Genomic DNA, 23,856 nt, shown 5'->3' on the forward strand with positions numbered 1-23,856 from the left:
CGGAGTCGAGTGTGGAATTCATGTTCTTTATTCAGCTCATAGTAGCAATGAATGAAACTTTCCCCAAAACATCTAGCTATATATACATTATTTACACAATGGGCCCCGTGTGATTGGCTAATTCCGGGCTGCTCCTGTAGGCCAATCAGGTTGCTGATTCACTTCATCCAGAAGCCTGATTGGCTGCTCCTTCAAGTTGCTGATTCACTTCCACCTGGAGCTGGACTGGGTGGCTCCTGCAGACCAATCAGACTGCTGCATTCTGGCTCCTATTGTTCTAGGATTCAGCTCAGTACATAACAGTAAATGTATTCAAAACATCCCTTTTCCCCACGAATAAGCACATTTACATCCCTCCCCCACAACAAAAAACCTAGTCCGAGGATGGTTTCGACTCCTTCCCAAACCAGTTTCCCAGCAATAAATTTGAAATAAATTCCAAGTTATCCATTCATCTGTAGTCCTTCGCTGTCCACTTCCTTTCCAATCTTTGAAATATACCGACTTTCTGTTTCTGCAGATTTTCACAACAACCCACGATTTCTGGGATTCATAAACACAAAGAACTAGCATGTCAGAGGCTGGGACTTAAAGAGTTTATTTCTTGTGTAATAATTCTTGTTGTAAAGTCTACACCATGAATAGTGTAGCTGGAGCTGAAATGCCTGCTTAACTGCTTCTTGCTGCGGCACTCTCAGACGTAGCGGGGGAGAAATGCTCACATGCTCTGCTTAATCATATGCGATACATGTTATGCCAAGGCAGTAAATATCAGCTCTGTCACTGTGGCCTTCTCGCAAAACACTTTTACTGGCTTTGGAAGCAGGTTTATGATTCAGGTGCAATTTGTCTCTGGCTGAGACTCTGACGCATTTTGTGGTGGAGACTCAGCTACATGCCTTACAAGGCGGGGGGGTAGGGGGAATCTGATTTTAATACACAACCACCCTATGTTCCTCTCTAGCACTTCACAGTAAGGTCAGCCTTTTCAACAACTCCCTTACAAGGTACACACTCTTCCTGCTCAGAGACGAAAGCATGGCTGCAATCTTTAATGCATCCTTGAGCACAGTAGGATTGAGCCTCCAAGTAAACATGCATAGGATTGTGCTATAAAAATCCGAAGCAGAGGGCAATCTGGAGCACTCTCAGTATTGTCTGCTTTCATTAAAGCTTGATTGCAAGAACATATGTGAATACAAAAAAATATATATATACACATCTGATTTTATTCTGTAACAATGGCCATCGTCATTCTTGGGTCCAAGACCCTTGATATCTTTCTTCTCCCTCCCTACTTTGAATAAGTGTACTATTTCCCCACTTGTAACTCAATGAGCCCTAAACCACAGTCTGTTCTCCAGTTTTTGTGAGACTTGACTCGACAAAGCACCTTAATTAAGCATGTGTATAGCATTAAGCACATCCTAAAGTACATCTCCATTCAGAATCAATGCTTTGATAACTCTGTGGCTTGGAGCTATAGTTTCTCCTCTTCATGCAACTGCTGTGTGACTCATGCAGAAAAATCGAGGGTGTAAAATTCAAACATTGCTAACTGTTGACCACAACAGGCCCAGTTAGATGTGGGTATCTGGCAGAGAGTTGACAAAACCTTCAAATAAGAAGCTAGTATGATTATTGTTTTAGCATAAGAATGCTGCTTGTTGCAAATTAAATCCTGGCACTTACACAACAGATGGCATGTACCCATCTTCAGCCGTATAGTAGCATCCCAAGTGTAGCAAAGCCAAAGCTGGCATTAAACTAGCTGCTGTAGTGATGAGAAAGCATTAATAGCGTTAGCATCAATCAAGCAGAGGAATCGGAATGAACAGACGCTGGCCACTTGGATTCCTGAAACATTTTTGCAGTAATTGTACTTCTCTTGCCCTTAGCAATTAAGAAGTTCGGAAGAAGTGTGTGTGTGCATGAATGCATGAGGGGAAGAGTGAAATTGAATTACAAAAATGGTAAATTAATATAAACGTTTTAGTTGGAAGAAAAAATTGTGAATATTAAAAAGGCTGACATATAAAGGATTTCTGAATTAAAATACATTGGGGTTAGCTTACAGTTATTTGACAGTGAAGCTGGATGGATTCAATCTGGAAAATTGCCTTTGAAATCTCTGAAAAACTGTTCTGAAAACGTGAATAAAATTACTGTTATCCAATTTCAGTCGTATCAGTATTGAAGTACTGCCAAGTAAAATAAGCATGGCGTTAATGTCTGGATAGGATCCAGATTGTACAATTGATAATATTACCTATCCTCCCAATATAGAGACATATAAATGTCATGTTCTGGTTTCAGAAGAGACTAAGCAAGGATCCCATCTATTTGTGGGGCTTTACAATAGGATAATTTCATTTTGACTCTTTAAAATTCCTCCTGTAATTTCATTGTATTATTGCTTCCAACTCTGCTTCCTGCTCTAGTTTCTATGATAATATTGCTTGATTGTATAGAATGATGAGCATCTCTTTTTGGTTGCTTGAAGGCTGCATTTGCTCTCCAGGATCTTAAGGGCTCCTGCAGACGACCCATTTATTCAGCATTCATCCTGATTGCTTGCGCAAAGTTTACATGGTGGTTAGACTTTGCCTTGAGTTTATTGAGCATTCATTCTGATTTGTTTATAGGGTGGCTAGATGACAATGAGCATTCATCCAAATTTGCTTGCGGGTGTTGATACATCTTCCTGTTAATCATTCTTTCACCTCAAAGTTTTGTATGTGCTTCCCCATCGCTTTCCTAATTGCAAAAAGTTGGGGGAGGGGGGTTTAAGTGAGATTTGTTGTACTAGGACAACAGAGGACTTTAATCCACTTTAACTGCACAAATGTAATGTTTCAGTTTGCACTTGAATTCCCTCCCACAAAATAATGACTAGCCTGGAGGCCCCCTGCAATAACTTTGCTTGTAATATTGACCTCTGTAAATATAGCAGCAGGGAAATGGCTCTGTAAATCAGGGGTCAGCAAACTACTTTCCGCGGGCCGGATCCAGTCCAATTGCCCTGAGGATTCGGCCCATGGACAGTCCATGGATTGGCAATTCTGTTCATTATTTTTTCCCATTAATTTTTTTTCCCAACGCCGCCATCCCCCCCAATGCCATTCCCCCCTCCCTCCTCCTGGCTTCTCCTCGCCCTTCTCCCAGCCCTGCGTAGTGGAGGAAGGGGGCTGGTTGAGCACCATTTTGGGCAGCACCCCTCCGGAGCCATCCAGCCCTTTCGGGCTGCTCATCCCTCCGTCGCCATCACCAGCCTCTACCACTCGCAAGTGCAGACACAGGAGCCACAGATGGGAGAGGCACTGCACTCTGCCAACCGCAGCTTCTGTGCCTGCCCTTGCGAGTGGCAGAGGCTGGCGGAGGAGGAGGAGGAACGAGTGGATGGAAAGGGCTGCTTTGGGGCCACTCGTGTGTGTCCCCACTGCCACTGCCAGCAGCACCATAGGTAGGCAGGGGGAAGGGAGGGGCTGGGACTGGGGGAGAGAGGGGGAGCGAGAGAAGCCCTCCGCAATGTGTGCGATCCAGGTCTGGGGGCGGTGAACCAGCCCCCTCCCAAAAAAGTTTGCTGACCCCTGCTGTAAATCATTGGGGGGGCATGTTGTGAGAAATTACGCTCATTGGTTCTTGGTCACCAAACCATTTCCTGTTATTTCCCCTATTAGGAAACTGTTGGGGAGCCCTTCTTCCTCCTGCTCTGTGCAATCAAGCAACAGATCAACAAAGGCTCCATAGATGCCATCACTGGAAAAGCCAGGTATACTCTCAACGAAGAATGGCTATTGAGAGAGAATATTGAAGCAAAGCCAAGGGTAAGAGATTCCTGCTCTTCAGTGAAAAGGATTTGTTTGTGTCATGGCTATATTTGAAAGTTGAGTCATCCATATCAATTTTAGGAACTGAAGCTCTTTTAATGGGGTGAGGCAGTGTGCCCTATTTCTAGACATATTGGACACTTGGGGAATGAGAACTGGAGGAGAGGGGCAGTACTAAAGAAAGAAAGTGTATTTTGAGTCAGTGGATGAGACCAACAAGTATATCCTGTAAATAGACCAAAATCAATGGGTACAGTAAGTCACAGGAACTTTGAGGTTGACAAGTCAAGAAATCCATAGGAAGGCTTGTGCCCTAAGTACACAATTCCTTAGGAATTGTGCATATCAGATAGCTTTGTTTTCAGATTCACTGTCAAAATTGTTTCATTCTCCATGTAAAGCTACCATCCTTGTGCTAGCATATATTCGACCTGGAAAAGTACATATGGAAGTATATCTTATTTTAAAACATCTGGGTACTAAGATCTTCAAGGCAGAGAATATATTGAGGCCATTGAAAATTCCATCTGATTGGCTGATGTTCAGGATATGCTGGGGGGGAATTAACAAGCCATTATCAAAAAGGAGTGTCACATCTTTTCAGCTTCTGGCAAAGCACTGACTTCACTGCCAGCAAAGGTTGCTGGTTGTAAAGCGGAGTCCACGGTGTGAAGGCTTTTACGCAGGGTGTTAAAGAAGTCGTGCTGAAAAGTGATGCTGTAAAATGCCTCTTGTGGGACTAACTCATACAAAGAATGTAGAGTCTCGGGGAATATGTTAACTACAACCCTGACAGTAAATGCAGTAGACAGACCTTTGCAAAGTCCAAACCAAGCTCTGCTTTTGATTACGATAGCATAAATCTGAAGGAGCTCTCCCAGAATCAGTGGGGTTCACTCAAGAGCTGTGCTGGTGTAAAAATGAGAACAGGTTTTGGGTTGGGTGTCCTTTGTTGCCTTGCTGTAGGTTCACATTACCAACTGGTTTATAATTTATGATGCAAAGCTAAGGAGGTTAGCAGCAGGGCTTTTGGCATTAACTTTCTCTTTACAGAGATAACTCCATAAGAACAAATTGGGAAAGTGCTGTTGACTTTTTGTTTACAAGTAAGTGAAACTTAAGCGAATGCACAATTCCCAGGTGATAGTAAATAAAAGTCCCTGCAAGGATAACATCAGTGTTAACCAAACTGTGGGTAAACCTGGTTATTTTTAAAAAGAAAAAGAAAAAAGCACATTAAACTTTTAAGTTCCGTTGCTTACCATTCACAAAGCAAACTCTAATCCTAGAAATAGGCATAATTCAAACTCTGTAATGGTGCAATAAGCGACAGCGGCATCCTGTAAGCAAGGGAATGGTTCAGATACACCTTGCTATCCTGTCTGTTGCAAACACATTATAAAAGGCTGCTATCAAATTCAGATGGGGATAAATTCACTTCATCTTCCATTTAAAGGCAAACTTTCCTAATTCTTTCAAAACAAAACGCAAGCCTAAATTCACACTCTTCGAAAGCCGCACTTCTCCAAATTTTGCAATGCAGTTCTTTAGCCAAAGAATATGTTCAAAAATGCTTATACCAGGGTAAGTCAGCATAAAAATGCACATGCATACTAAATGCCAATACACAATTTAGGGGAAACTCCTTTGCAAAAATGCATACCAAAAATATGTATGTTAAGAAAAATCCATACTAAAATGCTTACGAATTTTCATGAACATTTTTTTTAAATTGCAAATGTGGAGAACTGAATTTAAGATTGGAAAAATGGGACAAACCAAAATTAATAGAGCTATCAAACATGGTTGGCTCATTCTATGCTGTCAAAATGCTTTTGTGAAAGTACATGAATGCTCTACCATTGAATGACAGCTCCTCACCACATGATGAAGAACTCATGATTCCTTCTTCTACAAATCTTGAATTTGGAACTTGTATGCTGAGTTGTCTAGTCCTTATATTATGACAAAACGCTGTCAAATAGTCCCATGCTGCACTTTGAAGTCCTGAAAGGCAGGGCTTCAAAGTGCAGCATTACCTCGTGTCACTGTTCATCATTGTACAGTAGGTTAACCAGCTGCCACTCTACTATACCTATTGATTCACTGGCACTCAGTCTCCTCCTGTGACAAAGTGAGTGCATGGGAAAAAATTGCAACAGTCACTTTTCCTACTCCCAGCTTAAGATAGTTTCTCCTTTTCAGGGTTTGGGTTCATAGACAGGACAATTCTGGGGAAGCTTAGACTGCACTCTCTCATGGTCTCATAGTTCTTTGAATAATATGGTCAATTTCAATCTATGAGACTGTAAATCAGCACTTTTCGCTAGCTTTAATATTCATCTCTTTTTAGTACAGTGCTTATGGTGTGCCAAGATTTTTTCCCTCCACTTATAGCTCACAGGCTTTTTACGTCTTTTAACTTGTGCAAATCACCTCATACTGTAAGCAACCATCTTTCTCCACAGAATCTTAATGTGTCTTTCCAAGGCTGTGGGATGGATTCACTGAGTGTTCGGGTCATGGATACAGACACTCTCAGCCAGGTTAAAGAGAAGATACTTGAAGCCTTTTGCAAGAATATTCCATATTCCCAGTGGCCTAGAGTAGAAGATGTTGATCTTGGTAAACCATTTTTTTCCCTGTTCAGAAATATCTGTCATTATCTTTAGCATGCAAATGCTCATCATGTGCAAGTATAATGTTAAACATGGAACACCTATATTCCGTATATTAACTGTTGTTGAACTGTGGTGCCTTAGGAACATTGTGAATTGATTTTTTTTAAAAAAAATAACCTGCTACTAAGATCAAGTCCCAAGTTGAATACTTGCCTAGTAAACATCTTTTGGGAGCCCACCCTGTTCATCAGGAATGAACATTGATATAGAATGAATGTTACTTCCGTGTTTGTTTTGTTTTGTTTATATTGCAACATTTATATACCACTTGATTGTAATAAAACCTCAAAACAGTTGCATATTTTGCATATGAGCAGAACCTGAAAAATTCAGGACCCTTTCTAATTGATCACTTGCTTTCCCCTGAGTCTGTCTTAACATCTCTCAAACACAACGTAACAATGCATTTTGTGGTGAAGCTCACAGGAATCGTGGCGGTTTCCCTTCCGGGTCACAAAAAAATCAGGATACAATTGTAATTGAATTACCCACTGGGGAGAAAGTGCCACAGTTGAAACCAGAACAAAATGAGTGGGAACAGAAGGTAAAATCTGCTCCCCATGAAAAGGTGTTAGCTTTGTTTACATTATCTTTCTAAAGCTGTGATCCATAATTCCAAATCTGCTGAACTTACTTCCATACAAATGTATTCAAAATGAGCTATTAGTTAAGTGAATTTTCTCACTTTTTTTTAAAAAAAAGCCCAGATTATTGGAGATCAGGTGTGTGCTTCTACTTTACATCCAGATTCCTTTATTTTCTTTACACACTGTGTGTTGTACTTGAACAGGTTTTTTATTCACAGTGTGAGAGATACATGACATCAGAATGAAATGCAGTCGTCACATTCTTACCTGTTTGGCATATCCTTGTAAGATTTCCCACAATAGGTACTTAAAAGGTCTGTGTATTTGAGTTTCATGGCACAAGTGCCCCCAAAGAGCCACAGAGCTTGACACCGAAACACCTGTGTCCCTTGTCAAACGTGACACAAAAAGGAAACACTCTGTGTTCTTGCTAGCACATGCTGTGTTCAGAGAGGGTTTCCACTTGTCCCATTTTCTTTATATTTAGAATGGTTTGCCACAAGCACTGACAGCTACATCCTCCGGGACCTCGATGACACTTCAGTGATGGAGGATGGCAGGAAGAAACTCAACACGCTAGCACATTATAAGGTAAGAAGTGTGAATGCTCCGTGAACTTCCCTTCCTTTGGGCCTGCCTTTCCTCGGGGAGATGCCACAATTTGCTTTCTAAGCAGAATTAGCAAAAGCAAGCAGGAAGGTTGCCATAACTCCATAAGAGCTTCCGGGGAACAGACATCTGCCCTGGCGAGAAACTCGTTAATATTGCAACACATCGAGACTAATTAAACACTCTTCATGCGAAACAAGTTAGTGCTGGGGGGGAAGCTTCTTTTTCCCAATGGCTGCTATCCATCCTAATTAAAATCATACCATTCCTCTTTGTTGCTGAGAGTGGTGTCAGAGTTCCCATTGGTCTCTTATGGGAGCATGAGTTCCCCCCCCCTTCCTTTCTTCTTTTGAGGAAATAATTTCATTTGAAGTTAAAGTCGAGGAATTTAAGTGTGTATTCAAAGGACTACTACAAATGTGCTTGGGCTTGGGGAAGCAACATAACACCAGCAGCGTGGTATTGTGGAGCTAGGCCCTTGTCGTCTCATTATGACGCACAGACGACCCAAATCATATGGATGGCTACATATGTGAACCAGTCCTTGGTCTATGATTGTTCCACCACAGTGTTTGGAGTAATTTCCATCAAGGAACCCACATGCAGAATGTTGTCATAACAAAACAAAAAAACTTGTGTGTCTTCTGCTGCAAGGATCTGTAAACTGGTTATTATATGTCTATCATCTCTTGTTAATGGTCTTTCATGAAAAATCCTCGCATGTTTTTTATCGTTCTGATGTAATATTTTCCACAAGCAATTCCTCTGAAGACTCAAAACGGTGCATGCAGTGCAATCTCATACATGTTTAATCGGAAGTCAGTCTCACTGTGTCCATTGGGACTTGCTCCCTTCGTGTGTTCAGGATTGCGGGCTTCAGAATGCATCTTGATCAGGATTCCTGTTGCATTTCATTCATTTGTCCCTGCAGTAATCTTCAGATTTCCTATCAGTATGCAGACTTGCAGGCTTCTGTGTGCTTACTCATATCACAATAAATTTGCTGCAGTGTTATCAGAAAAGAGGGGAAATCTTGAAATGCATGATCCATCTGTCCACCTATTTTCTATTGGTCTATCTATTTATTTATTTTGTATTCCCCTCACTCACAGATCCCTGAAGGTGCCTCCCTAGCTATGAGTTTAACTGATAAGAAAGATACTACTTTAAGTAGAGGTAAGCTACTACTTTTTTCCTAATGAATTATGCCTTTTGAAGGGAAGGGGTTCCTTCACAAGTTGCAGACTGAAGCCAGGATTAGAGTGCCTTCCATATTGCTACTTAGAGACCAGACTGCATGCAACTCTCAGTCAATTGTCCCCCCTCCCCAATTGTTGGGATGTTTTGTGTTTTCTCTTACAAAATGGACCCATAGGCTACCATGTTTCACATGTAGTTTGATTCCTCAGTTGTATTTAGTATGTTTTATCAAACTAGAGCTACTATCTTTTGAAAACGATAATAATAATAATTTTATTATTTGTACCCCACCCATCTGACTAGGCTTCCAACAGATATAAAAGCATAATAAAACATTTAAAACTTCCCTCTACAGGGCTGCCTTCAGATGTCTTCTAAAAGTTGTATTGCTATTTATCTCCTTGACATCTGATAGGAGGGTGCTCCACATGCGAAGGCTTTTGCTATAAGGTTTACCAAGCAAAGCATTCTTGATACTAATTGTTCACTAGAAACATGTTTTGTTTTTTAAAATTATAATAGTGACAGGTGTGGGCCACCCACTCCTATTTTCACGGGGACTGCAGTACACTAGGATGATAAGTCTAGCTCCTCCCTCCCCAGCTACAATCCTGGCAAAAATCACCCACACTGCTGTTAGCCATAGGATAAAAGTTCCAGTTGGTGCCAACACTCTAATTGCTAGGCCAACCTAGTCCTCTTAGATTTTTGAGTGTTTGTTCATTTACTATCATTTCTCCAGCAAAACAGAAAGTTGAAGGCAGGGCTATGAGATTTTCTATCTCAAAACTCACAGGCGTGGGGGAAACCCAATAGAAACATCACTCCTGTGCAGACTCCATTTGCATGTCTGCTGTAATAATGTAATGATAGTATCTCATATGATCTCCCTTCCCAACATCTATTCACATTGTTCCAGGTGTGTTTTCTCCAGGGAGGGTAGAAGCTAAAGGAAGCAGTGCTTTTCCTACTTTGACTCTTAGAGTAAAAGGAATTCGCTGCAGTAAAAACGGTTGGAAATGGACCATACAATTTTACTAATGTTGCCATTGCCAGATTTTTAAATCTGAAAGTTCACCAAACCTTTTGGACCCTTCCTCCCAGAAACAATTTTGGATTCCTGAACCCCATGTTCCATTTTAGAAGTCCATCCTAGTGCTGTTGCATCTGTGGCAGAATTCAGCAGCATTTCCTTCCAATCCTCCCTTTGAAAGCTCATGCCACAGTAAGCCCATTAGTCTCTAAGGAGTAACAGTGCTCTTTGGGTATTTTCACACGTGAGGCTTACAGTGGTCCTTGCTTCAGTTGGATTTGTAATACAAATCCTGCACTGGTTACTCACATTACAAATTTACTCCACTTTCTGTTCTGCATTAAAGATATAAGAAAATAAATGGGGGGGGGGCACAAATTAAGCCTCACTTGTGAAGTTGTTCTTTGTTTTTTCCAGTTCAAGGTGAAAGCAATTTAATGATACTATGAAAAATTTCTACAGCTTAAAAGTAATCAACCCATCATGATATTACTTTGTTATAACTGGGACTTAGCAAGATTCACATCCCTATCTCAATCACAGTGATTAAGCTACAGTAATTTATGTTGTTGAATAATACCATTCATCTGAAAGCCTTCAACGTCCACCACAGAACTGAGTAGGATTGATGGCTAGACAAAGAGACAGAAAAGCAGAGCGGAGACACTTAGTGCCCTGTTCCCTGCAGTGCATGACATTCTCTGAATGGCAGCCAGCAAACGGAGAGAAAAAATGGGTGTCCAAACAGCAGCAAGCAGTATTTTCGCAAGGCTGGCGGGGGTGGGGACGCACCGAGGCCTGGAGCTGTCCATAAATACTTTGGTCATCATCAGACTGGATGTTATGAGGTCATCCTCTTTACTGTTGCTAAATAGGCTTGTTTGTTGACCTTTGTCCTTGAATGGCTGTCATCTTCTACTTCAACGCATCAGCTGCCAATCTCCGCCCACTCCAGACACCGGGCAGAATGGCTTTTAGCTGGGTAAGTGGCCGACCAGTAGGCAGATCAAGTTTTCAGCAGTCACAATGGCCACTTTCAGAGCGAAGCTGACAAATAAAACGATGATGAAAAGAACTGAAGGTCACCGAGGAAGAGGAAAACACTACTTATTCTGCGCTATTTTGCTTTTCACTGGAAAATGAGGTCTTATAAAAGAGGGAAAGAGTCTGGAGAGGAGAGGGAAGTAGTACCTACAGTGCATCCCCACACATACCTACTCAAAACTTCAGCCCTTTGAGTCCAGTGGGACTTAATTCACAGATTGCAGCCTTCCGTTACAGCAGCCTCCTCTTGTAGCAAATACAGTGGTGCCAATTCACTGTAGAGATTTCATTTGTCCAGGTCTAATTCTCTGCCACTCTCTTCAAGGAACTGGCATGTGTTCCGTGATGAGGACAACAAAGACCAAATAATGCCAGGCATGGATGTAGCCTAGCAATTGGAGAGCAGGACTGGAAGCCAGTATCTTCTGTATTTCCTTCTCGGTTCAGCCACTGTGTCAAGTTCTCCAGTTATAAAACATGGATTTTACTACCAGATACTCATGTAAATGTCATCTGAGTCAGTTAATGTTTTGTTGGGGTATGTTACTTAAGTTCTGAGCACAGTTAAGTATATCATGTATTATTACCACTGATTATCCTCAGCAGCAGAAACATTCCTTCTAAGGCGGGGGGGGGGTGGGGACTTGCTGTGGAAAGTAGCAAGCTAAGCCATTTTCTTTCATTTTCTCCAAAAAAGATTTTTTTTTTCCTTTTTCAGTGAAAGATCTGGACACTGAAAAATACTTTCATTTGGTAAGTATCCTATTCCAAAATCAGTCTGGGATAATGACTCACCCACTGTGGGTGGGCCAAAGATTTCTTAGTGGGTCGTTTCCCCCTCTTTCCTCCGTAAGGAAATGTCTGTTTGGGAATTGGACCCACACACACAAGGAAAGTGTGTGTGTGCACGCGCGCGTGCGCGCGCAGATGACATGGTACGGGTAAATCACTGTTCACACACAAATCGCAACAGCTTTATGCAAACGTGTGGAAATAATTACTTAACCGGAATGGTTTGATAGGTGGGTGGGTGGCTGGTCTGGTCCAATGAAATTTGCCAAGTGTGTTTGTTATGAAACAAACCTCCACCTTTCCTTCCCCCTCCTCACATCAGTTTAGCAATGTACAATGAAAGGGCACATAGTTTATTGTCAAAGACAAATCTAGGAATGTTTTCCATATGTGCAGCATATGCCGACTGATGCATTTGTCAGCTGGCCAGCTTGTTGGCCCAGGATCAGACCCACCAAGGGGGGTGCGTTTGAGACCCTTGTGGTTCCTGCATTGTTTGTGTAATAAGATAATAATTGAACACACGTTATGTTTGGCAGAGAGAAGGGGAGAACTCAATTTTTCATCTTAATCTCAGTCATAATCTTGCATATATTTCTAATGTATTTTACCTTTATGATGACTGCCAATTACCAGAAGGGGAAAGGGAACATTGTGTCTGGTGATGTCTCAGACAGCTGAATTCATTGCAAACTGAATCTATGGCAAAATCATTCATTCATTAAGGTGGAAGGCGGTGGAAAGGAATCAAGCAGCACAGCTGGCAAACAGTACAAGTGGTGTTTTCATATATATATATACAGTGGTGCCTCGCAAGACGAAATTAATCCGTTCCGAGATTCTCTTCGTCTAGCAGTTTTTTCGTCTTGCGAAGCAAGCCCATTGACAGCTTAGCGGATTAGCGCTATTAGCGGTTTAGCGGCTTATCAGCGGATCAGCTGATAAGCGGCTTAGGGCTTAGGAAAAGGGGGGAAAAGGGGGAAAAACCCCGCAGGAACTCGCAAGACATTTTCGTCTTGCGAAGCAAGCCCATAGGGAAATTCGTTTTGCGAAGCGCCTCCAAAACGGAAAACCCTTTCGTCTAGCGGGTTTTCCGTCTTGCGAGGCGTTCGTCTTGCGGGGCACCACTGTATATAGTTCCAGTACTCATAATATGCATAATATGAATTGTCTGGTTTATAGCATGGGCTAACAGTCTTTTCTTCTTCTAACACACATGCTTTATTAGCAGCATTTATTTCAAAACATTCATTTTAACCATGTATAACCCTGTCTTTCTGCAATTGTTCAGGTCCTTCCCACAGATGACCTGAATGAGAGTAAGAAATATCATCGACAGAGTCACAGGAAAAAAGTCCTCCCTGAAATCTACCTGACCAGATTGCTGTCCACAAAGGTAGGATACATTATGACTGTGCTGAGTGTGAAGAATGGTGACTTTTCACTAGTGTGAATCAGCACAAATTAAACTCTTGAAGAAGCATCCCGTCTCTGGCTTTTGATGACCAATACCCAGAATAGCCAAATTCATTCATCAAAAATGGACAGAATGCTTATAGTGGGATCCTGGGCATGAGTATTCAAAAAATAAACAAATGGGAGGTTACTCCCAGCTAATATGCATAGGACTGCAGCCTTCAACAATGGAGCCTACTTCTGAATAAGCAAGTTTAGGATTGTACAGCTAGTTTACCAGCTCAGATCAGCAGGCCTTAAAGATCCTTTACTTAGAATGCTTTATTAATGGGGAAAGGATTTTGGTTCTTTCCTTGCAGGGCCCTCAAAGTGGAACCACACAGAATATGCCAGTGTGGCTTAGTTACTGGGACTGCATCTGTATTTTGTACCTCATAATATTATGTTTTATTGTAACTGCTTTGAGGGCCTGGGCAAAAAGGGAAATCCCAACAGCCAGTTGGTTTAGGTGATTGCACTTCAGGAGTGTGCCAGGGAGTGGCTTGAATTGGAGAAAATGGTGCTTAACCCTTCCTTGCTGCTTTCCCTCTATAATTCACACTCACTCAGCCACCTTTCTATCATGGGTTTCAAGATACTAATTTGTGAAGTCTGTTCTTTTTTCAAAACAAAACAAAACAAAACCCCAAAAGAGTGGCTTATAAATTTTGAATAAATAAAAATAATTGTGATAGTGAAAATCAGCAGTTGAAGGAAAGGAAGAGCACCCACCCCTCTCTGCTTCAAATCAGCTCCTTGAAAAGTATGTTTGTTGATTAGAAGTGAGGATTACATGGAATCATGGAATTGTTGGAAGGGACCATGATGGTCCTCCTGCAATGTATGTTATAGTGGTGTGTGTAACACATAGTTAGGTCCTCCACATACTTACAAATGACATAACATAAGGATATATGGATTGGGCAGGCAGATTAGTAAAGAAAAAAGGTATGTGGATACTTGCAAGGCTGGACTAAAACATGAGAAAAAAGCTTAATTTGCTGTTTCTTACTAACTTACATTACTCACAGTGTAGTTCTCAAAATACTGGTGACACAAGTGGTGCTTTCAAGCACTCTCATGTCATTAATTCTGCTTCTTGTTTTGTCGCTTAAATGAGACCTGAACACTATGGGAAATATGACGGTAGTTCTTAAAGTCCGCAAGGATTTCACATGTTGGGGTGTCAGATCAAGTGCTAAACTTCAACGGAGTCTGAGGCAGCCTAGGAGTGCCTGATGCAGCAGTGGAGAAGAACAGTCCAGTTTGCATTGAGAAACTCGGCTTACAACATCAGACCACTGCTCTTAACAGACTTGGACACTGAGCCTGGCTTTAAGCCAGCCTGTAATTCCAGTGCTTTGTGATTCATAATTGGAGGAGAGATCATAAGAGTTGCCAGGGGTCTGTAGCTTTTCCCACTGTTTACCACACAGAACAATCACAGATGTGCTCTTGGATTCCAGCAACTGAGAAGGAGATTCTCCGTGCCAAGAGAGATTAAATGCAAACTAAAGCTAATTATATCACAGTGCACAGAATTAACCCGTCCTCCATTCCAGGCTCTTATTTTTGCCTTATTCTTCAATCGTTCTATAGCAAGATTTCTTCAATTTAGTTTTAAAAAGAAATAGTCATATCTCATCAACATCTTTGCCACCACAGTTGCCGCTTTCTTAAACCAACTTGAATATTCTTCTTTTTTGAGGGCACACTACAAAAATTCCTGGATGACTTATTCAAAGCCATTCTGAGTTTCCGAGATGACAAACCTCCTCTGGCTATCAAGTATTTCTTTGATTTCCTGGAAGAGCAAGCAGAAAAGAGAGGCATCTCTGACCCAGACACATTGCACATTTGGAAAACAAACAGGTTGGGAAAAGAATTTTCAATCAATTTGCCTTGAATGAACACATACTTCTAAAAAAACTTGTATTTCAAAATAACCATGGCTTATATTATTTATCACTAGAATTATTAATAAGAATATGCAGTGAGAGGGCTGGAATACTTAAGTGTCCAGACCCAGAAATATTAAGGAGGAGAGGGCATGGAGTAAATCATACTAAGCGGGCAACAGACATTTTATGTGTGCAACATCTGAGGTGCAAGACAGGCTGATTGGAATAAATAAACAAAAGGAGAGAACTTCCTGTAATTATAAGTATGCTTATGGTTGAGCACATCTCGTTGATTTCCATTGTAGTTTCTCAGGAGACAGCAGATACAGAAAAGGAAATGGCGGGAAATGGCAAGGGAACAGAAAATAGCTTCAGGTCTGCTCAGCAGTGGAACGTATATCCTCCTCAGAGAATATTAAAGAGATGCCTTTCAAGTTGTCACAGGGGAAACAACCATTCCAGCTCAAAAATAAATCAAAATTGAGTGTCAGCAAGTTTTCATATAAATATAGGCAACCACAAATATTTGTGCAAACGCAGAGAGCTCTACAGATTCACTGTATTTGAGGACAACTGTAAACAGACTTGTCAAAGCTGAAGAACAGACTCTGTTGGTTTATAGGTAACATAACCCATTTGGCAGTGATCAATAGGGTTCTCTCCCACTCCCAATCAGTTATACAGTATCTCTCCTAAATAAGTAGGTACTCATAAAAAGCTCTTCAGGGGCAGATACACCCATGTTTTTTGACAACCGTGTCAGCAGTTTGGGCTCAAAAGCCAAGAGATTAATGACCCATAGCACCCTATACGCGTGAAGGGAGGAGTATTCACTGAAACTTGTGCTCCTCTCCATGCTACAGCAGTTTCATTCCACATCATTTTCTGAGCAGTAATGGAAATAACTGTCAGCAGATAAATAACCTGTGTTTTCATAAACACAGAAAAAATAGAATCCAGAAAGAAAGCATGACGGTCAGATGATATCATACATCAACCCAGAACCCTACTGCACTACTCAGATTCAGCAGTTTATATTTTAATACTCCCATAGACCTAAGTTGTTTCCATCACGCTGTAATGGAGAGATGAGAGAATGATAACCATTTACATCTATTTTGCAGCCTACCTCTGAGGTTTTGGGTCAACATTCTGAAGAACCCCCAGTTTGTTTTTGACATCGACAAAACGGACCACATAGATGCCTGCCTTTCTGTAATAGCCCAGGCCTTTATCGATGCCTGCTCCATCTCTGACCTGCAATTGGGCAAGGTACATTACTGCCAATAAGGACAACTTTTCCCTTTGCTTTCCCTCACAAATATTTCCCTTCTGTTTGTCTTGCAATGCAGCTAATGTCGGCTTAGCCAAGAATACTAGGGGGATGAATCTGGCCATTGTGGGCAGCCGACAAAATGAGAATTATATGATGGCACTTTAAGCTTTCTTCCATTTCATTGTTATTAAATGTAGCTGTGTCAGATGTGTTATCAGTACAGCAGTGCTAATGGCACAAATCACTCATGATAAATTGTCCGGCTCATACCGCTCAAATGAATTGCCATCCAGACATTTTAAACACTTTTTGAGTGATCAGCTCCTGCAGCAGACAGGTCAGCTTTGTCACCGAAAGACCTGAGATCTGTGGGGTAAAAAGCAGTGGAGCTGCATGGCCATTGGCAGCCTGGAATTTGAGACTGTTTCAGCAAGTACATGTAGGGGCACAAGCCTGCCATAGGTTCCTGCCAATGGGGCAACTCAAAAATAGACTGTTGCTTAGGAGAGTAAACATGGATCAACCCCTTTTCAGGCTTCTTGCTCGGCCTGGGATAAGAGAGCAGGTTTGGCAGCTACACAGTTTGGGAGTGTTCCTGGATAAACAGGTGGTTGTGTCCAGGAGTTCCTTTTGCTCATCTTTGGTTTGCTAACTATATATATATATATATATATATATATTTGCTTTCGTAGATTTTCACGGGTACAGGAATGCAGGTTTTGGTGTCCTCGGGTGTCTTCCCGTGTAAACACCCCAACTTTTACACGGGAAGACACCCGAGGACACCAAAACCTGCATATATATATATATATATATATATATATATATATTACCTTTTCCAACAATTTAAACACTACAAAAAATAAAAACCATACAATACAATACAAAACAAAAACAAAAACAACTACATTACACTAACAAAACACTAACATTAAACTAACAAAACAAAAGAAACACAGTTTCAAACACATCAAATAATTTCAATATCTTATCTTTCATTCACTTATTTCCGCGACCGCCTCACACCTCCCTTTTTGTATTCCACTTCTATTAATTTTTTCAGCAATTCCTTTCCATCTTCCTCTATTTTTAATCCTATAATTATCTTAACACATTCTAACCTTATTTTCCCTTTAATACTCTATTAATCTATTTATCCTTAATTCCTTATAACATTTCTACTAAAGCCATATAACTTCATTCCAACATTTTCCTAGCATTCATTAATTTTACAGTATTTCCGAAATAGTCTTTAAACTTTTTCCAGTCTTCTTCCACCGACTCTTCTCCCTGGTCTCGGATTCTGCCAGTCATTTCCGCCAATTCCATGTAGTCCATCAACTTCATCTGCCATTCTTCCCGGGTGGGTAAATCTTGTGTCTTCCAATATTTTGCAATGAGTATTCTTGCTGCTGTTGTTGCATACATAAGAAATGTTCTATCCTTCTTTGGCACCAATTGGCCGACCATGCCCAGGAGAAAGGCCTCTGGTTTCTTCAGGAAGGTATATTTGAATACCTTTTTCATTTCATTATAAATCATCTCCCAGAATGTCTTAATCCTTGGGCATGTCCACCAAAGGTGAAAGAATGTACCTTCAATCTCATTACATTTCCAGCATTTATTATCGGGCAAATGGTAAATTTTTGCAAGCTTGACTGGTGTCATGTACCACTTGTAAATCATTTTCATTAAGTTTTCTCTTAGGGCATTACATGCCGTAAATTTCATACCTGTGGTCCATAACTGTTCCCAGTCAGCCATCATTATGTTATGTCAAACATCTTGTGCCCATTTAATCATAACTGATTTCACCATTTCATCCTGAGTGTTCCATCTCAGCAATAAGTTATACATTCTTGACAAATGCTTAGTTTTTGGATCAAACAATTCTGTTTCCAATTTTGATTTTTCCACCTGGAAGCCAACTTTTTTGTCCGAATTATATGCCTCCATTATTTGGTAATAATGAAGCCAATCTCGCACTTTATTTTTCAATTTTTCAAAGCTCTGCAATTTTATTCTGTCTCCATCTTGTTCCAAAATTTCCCAATATTTCAGCCATTTGGCCTCCATATTGAGTTTTTTCTGTGCCTTCGCTTCCATTGGTGACAACCATCTTGGGGTTTTCTTTTCTAACAAATCCTTATATCTTATCCAAACATTAAACAATGCTTTTCTAACAATGTGATTTTTAAACGCTTTATGTGCTTTTGCCTTATCATACCACAAATATGCATGCCAGCTAAATACATTATTATTAAAACCTTCTAAATCCAACACGTCAGTGTTATCAAGAAGCACCCATTCTCTCAGCCAGCAAAAAGCAGCTGATTCATAATATAGTTTAAGGTCTGGCAGGGCAAATCCACCTCTTTCTTTAGCATCAGTTAATATCTTAAATTTTATTTGAGGCTTCTTGCCCTGCCAAACAAATCTAGAAATATCTTTCTGCCACTTCTTGAAACAATCCATCTTATCCAAAATTTGCAATGTTTGAAACAAAAACAACATCCTTGGCAGCACATTCATTTTTATCACAGCAATTCGGCCTAACAATGATAACTTCAAATTTGTCCATATTTCTAAATCCTTTTTCACTTCAGTCCAACATTTTTCATAATTATCCTTAAATAAATTCACATTTTTGGCTGTCATATTAACCCCTAAATATTTCACTTTCTTAACCAATGTTAATCCTGTCCCCTCCTGAAACTTTTCTCTCTCATTCACAGTTAATTTTTTCTCTAAAACCTTAGTTTTCATCTTGTTCAACTTAAAGCCTGCTACCTGTCCAAATTCTTGAATCAGTTCCAATACCCTTTTAGTACTAGATTCTGGCTCCTGTAAAGTCAACACTAAGTCATCAGCAAATGCTTTCAGTTTGTACTGTTTAACTCCCACTTGTATACCTTTAACCTCTTGGTCCTTTCTAATCATATTTAACAAAACCTCAAGGACCGATATAAAGAGCAATGGAGAGATTGGGCAACCTTGTTGTGTCCCTTTCTCAATCTTGAATTCTTCTGTCACCACATTGTTCACAATTAGTTTTGCCTTTTGTTCTGAGTAAATTGCACCTATACCATTTTCAAAACCTTGGCCTACCCCCATCCCCTGTAGATTCTTCTTCATAAAACTCCATGAGATGTTGTCAAAGGCTTTCTCTGCATCCACAAATATCAAAACTGCCTTGGTATTGATATTCACTTGTAATTTTTCTAGAATAGTAATCATATTCCTCGTGTTGTCAGACAAGTGTCTGCCCGGGAGAAAGCCCGCTTGGTCTTTATGAATTTCTTCTACTAGAACCTTTTTTAGTCTTTTAGCCAAGATGTCTGCAAAAATTTTGTAATCCACATTGAGCAGCGATATGGGGCAGTAGTTCTTAAGCTGTGTCTTTTCAGTCTCTGTTTTTGGTATAAGTGTAATATAAGGTTCCTTCCATGACTCTGGTGCCTTTCTCCCTTCCAAAATTTCGTTACAGACTTCCTTCAATGGTTGTATTAGCCATTCTTTCAAAGATCTGTAATATCTTGAAGTCAAACCATCTGGTCCTGGAGATTTACCTAATTGCATATTCTGGATGGCCCCTTCCACCTCCTGATCCGTTATTTTATAATTCAACATTAGGTGTTTTTCCTGAGAAATTTTGTGTAGTCCGTTTATTTTCAGAAATTGATCAATGTCTATTTCTTTCTGCTTCTCCTGTGTATAAAGTTGTTTGAAATATCTCTGAAAACACTTCCTGATCTCCACTGGGTTCTGTATATTCTTTCCTTCCACATCCAAGTTCGTAATAGTATTTAGTTTTTGTCTTTTTTTCATTTGCCAGGCCAATAATTTTCCACACTTATTTGCCGATTCAAATGTCTTTTGCCTCATCTGTTTGATCTTCCATTCTATTTCCTGATTCATCAGCTTTGTATATTGTACTTGGTATAACTTTATCTCTTTCAGAATCTCCTGTGACTTTGGTTTTGCTCTCAGTTTCTTCTCTCCTTCCTCTGTTTTTCCCAGGATTTTATCCTTTTTTTCATTCTGAGTTCTCTTCTTAATTACATTCTGTTGTATTAGGAATCCCCTCATAACCGCTTTGCTTGCGTCCCAAATTACTCTTTTTTCCACTGTGGTATTCATATTTATTTCAAAATAGTCTCTTAGAGTTTTTTGGGCTTTCTTGGTCACCTCTTCATTCCTAAACAAGGTATCGTTCATCCTGGTTTGCTAACTATAGACTATTCTGTCTATCTGTCAGTCAGTCAGTCAGTGAGACTATATAAATATATAGATAATTTATTGCGGTCGGAGACCAGCTTACACTGAGAGCCAGTGTGGTGTAGTGGTTAAGAGCGGTAGTCTCGTAATCTGGGGAACCGGGTTTGCATCTCCGCTCCTTCACATGCAGCTGCTGGGTGACCTTGGGCCAGTCACACTTCTCTGAAGTCTCTCAGCCCCACTCACCTCACAGAGTGTTTGTTGTGGGGGAGGAAGGGAAAGGAGAATGTTAGCCGCTTTGAGTCTCCTTAAAGGGAGTGGAAGGCAGGATATCAAATCCAAACTCCTCCCCTTCTTCTTCTTCTTCTTCTTCTTCTTCTTCTTCTTCTTCTTCTAAAACACACTTGGGGGTACAATCCCAGAAGGAAAACAAACATTTAAAACAATGTACAACAATAAATTTAAAATTTATACATGTGATAAGCGTAGCTTGTAGAAGGGTGTTCTTTTCACAGTTACACATGCATATGTCTCTTCAAGATTAAGCTACTATATTGCCCTTGAATAGTGTCCGGAAGCTTCCATTGGTGCAAAATGCAAAAGTGTTGCTCACAGGAGCCCAGTCTTTTGACCATAGAGCAATGATATCCTATTTGCTTCCTGGCCCAAGCTGAGGGTGCTGCCTTGTGCAGTATGGGACCAGAATATCTGAAAGATCACCTGAACCTAACAGCACAGTACAGTCATCTGAAGATGCCTTATCTTGGCACGTTGTAACACATGGAGGTAACAGGGACTTTTCCATGGCAACTCTTAGATTATGGTACCCAGAAATCCCAGCATTGTATGCCAGTTTGTGCATTGGAAGTGGCAGACCTTGTTTAAGTGTGATATTTCTGGTATTCCAAGGTCATCTCAGCATTTTGTAGTTTGAACAGGCAACACTAAAAGTGGGGTTGAAGTGTTGGCTTAAAATTATTTCCACTCTGTTGAAATAAAAAGCATTCCAGTTTGATGTGGCAAATTGTCTTTTTTTTTGTGCCAGATTCCTTACAGAGGTTGTGTCAAAAATGAACCTCTCTTTGTTAGGATGATTGATACTTTGTGCTAAAGAGACTTTAACAGTCATGGCACCCTTGAGAGCCAGTGTGGTGTAGTGGTTAAGAGCGGTAGTCTCGTAATCTGGGGAACCGGGTTCGCGTCTCCGCTCCTCCACATGCAGCTGCTGGGTGACCTTGGGCCAGTCACACTTCTGTGAAGTCTCTCAGCCCCACTCACCTCACAGAGTGTTTGTTGTGGGGGAGGAAGGGAAAGGAGAATGTTAGCCGCTTTGAGACTCCTGAAGGGGAGTGAAAGGCGGGATATCAAATCCAAACTCTTCTTCTTCTTCTTCTTCTTCTTTTGGAAATCTCCTGTTTGCCTCCTACCGGCCTAAATTCTTTCACAAAGATAAGTCAGTGGCAGGGAAAGGAAGATCCCCCAAGGTGAGAGACTGGGAGAAGAACGGGAAGCTCCCAGGTGAGAGCTGGGAGGGTCCACAAGGGCTAAGAGCTACCTTTGAGACAGGACTCTGTATTTCCTTTTTGTTTTTATTTAGCTTAGTTTCCCTAATTGTACTATAATTTTTTTAAAAATAATAATAATCTTATGGGGGGGAAATAAAGCAGAAGCAGTAATTTGGGAATCAGTATATATCATACCAATGCTAAAACTCTTGGAAATAAGGGGTGGGGAAAACATATGTACTCCACTCTCTCCTTGTTTCTTGTCTAAGTAGGTAGATGCTATGTACCGTATTCTAATGGAGTCCAGGAAGCTTCCTAACCACAGGAAGCCTGATGCTGATTTATGGGACGCATCTCTGAGTTTTACAACCATTAATTATAACAAAGGCCTGTTTGGCATTGTTCCACATTTTAGCCAGAATAGAACCAAATGGGACCATTTTGTATATGTACTTCCTTTATATGCTCAGCAGTGGGCTTTGATCCTCTCATTTTTTTAATACATCATCTCTTGTTTGTTACTTACACTGTTTTGTCCTTGAGTAGTCGAGAGAGTGTCCCCATTTTCCTAGAGAGACTGCCTGACCAATTGGCTCATGTTTTAAAAGGAGCTTAGAGTCCAGTTAAGCAGATTGATAGCTCGCAGAATCCAGGCTGGAATAGACTCAAAAGTCTCTAGGCTCTTTTAGAGATTCTTCCTATATATTCTTCTCAGGCCTTATGACTGTAATAATAAATGATCGTTCTGGTGGTGGTGGAACGGATTTAGACCACCATTTATTCATGAGAGATTCTTACATGGTTATGAAGGAAACCGTCAACAATAGGAACCATGCAGCAGGAAACCCCTCTTTGTGTATGTGCCATGTTTAGTTGCGGATATCTACAAAACAGGTTATAGTGCGAAAGTTTGAGGCTAAAGCATGGTAATGCAGTAATGATATAGATATTCTGATTTAGCTCACTTGTCCTGTTCCAGGAGGAGAGAGTTGCAAGCTGTGCAGTCAGGACACAAAACTGTATCAGGGGAACTCATAAGGCCATATACTACTGGCACAGGCTTTATCCTGCTAGAACTGGCTTATATAAATATATATTTTTAGGAGCAAGCTTCAGGAGCAAGATCAATCTCTAAAGCAGAAAGGGTGTGTGTGTGTGTGTGTGTGTGTGTGTGTGTGTGTGTTATATTGTCCTCTTTATGACTCTGCTGAGTTTGGTGTTGACATTTGAAACTTTCTAGCATAAATAAATTTTATTAGGGAATGTTGTAAATCACATACGTCTCAATGCTGGCCCGTCTGCAGTGAATGCGCAGCAGAGCTGCGGTGCAGAGAGGGCCCATGCGAACCACTGCAGCTGAGCATTCCCCTCTGCACACTGGGAACCGCTTCGCCCAAAGAGATTAACACGAGGTGACATTCTAATGAGATGTGTCGGTTGTGTATGTTTGGGTTTCTGAACATTTTTGCATCTGTTATGAAACATCTACAGTTTTTCCTTGTCAAACCCTAAGTCAGGACAGAAAACGGGTCAGCTGGGGTCAGACAGCAGATGGAAATGGTTTCAAAGAATACAACAGCATAAAAGGCGGCATTGTGGAGTAAAGTAGGGGAAATAAACCCCATGCATCAAAATACAGTGACATGTGTTTATAATACGTCATTATTTTACTGGACCCAGTTCTCCCTACCCCAATGATTTAAAAGCTGCTAACTTCAGTCAAGT

General features: G+C 40.7%; 1 protein-coding gene and 1 long non-coding RNA gene across 2 annotated transcripts in view; one reads left to right on the top strand and one right to left on the bottom strand.

The window, feature by feature from the left end:
• The window catches only part of PLXND1 (plexin D1), a 170,947-nt gene that overhangs the window by 139,381 nt on the left and 7,710 nt on the right, over positions 1-23,856 (top strand). Inside the window, exons 26-33 of the mRNA XM_081852248.1 lie at positions 3,681-3,827; positions 6,299-6,455; positions 7,586-7,689; positions 8,820-8,883; positions 11,703-11,737; positions 13,068-13,172; positions 14,940-15,103; positions 16,257-16,404. Of these exons, the coding sequence (XP_081708374.1) occupies positions 3,681-3,827; positions 6,299-6,455; positions 7,586-7,689; positions 8,820-8,883; positions 11,703-11,737; positions 13,068-13,172; positions 14,940-15,103; positions 16,257-16,404 (924 nt within the window). The remainder of the gene's footprint in view (positions 1-3,680; positions 3,828-6,298; positions 6,456-7,585; positions 7,690-8,819; positions 8,884-11,702; positions 11,738-13,067; positions 13,173-14,939; positions 15,104-16,256; positions 16,405-23,856) is intronic.
• Positions 8,890-23,856, bottom strand: part of LOC309337493 — a 32,602-nt gene continuing 17,635 nt past the window's right edge. Inside the window, exon 3 of the long non-coding RNA XR_014154357.1 lies at positions 8,890-10,987. This is a non-coding gene — a long non-coding RNA (uncharacterized lncRNA). The remainder of the gene's footprint in view (positions 10,988-23,856) is intronic.

The sequence above is a fragment of the Podarcis erhardii genome (assembly GCF_964252035.2).
Source record: "Podarcis erhardii genome assembly, chromosome: 2".
Lineage (NCBI taxonomy): Eukaryota > Metazoa > Chordata > Lepidosauria > Squamata > Lacertidae > Podarcis > Podarcis erhardii.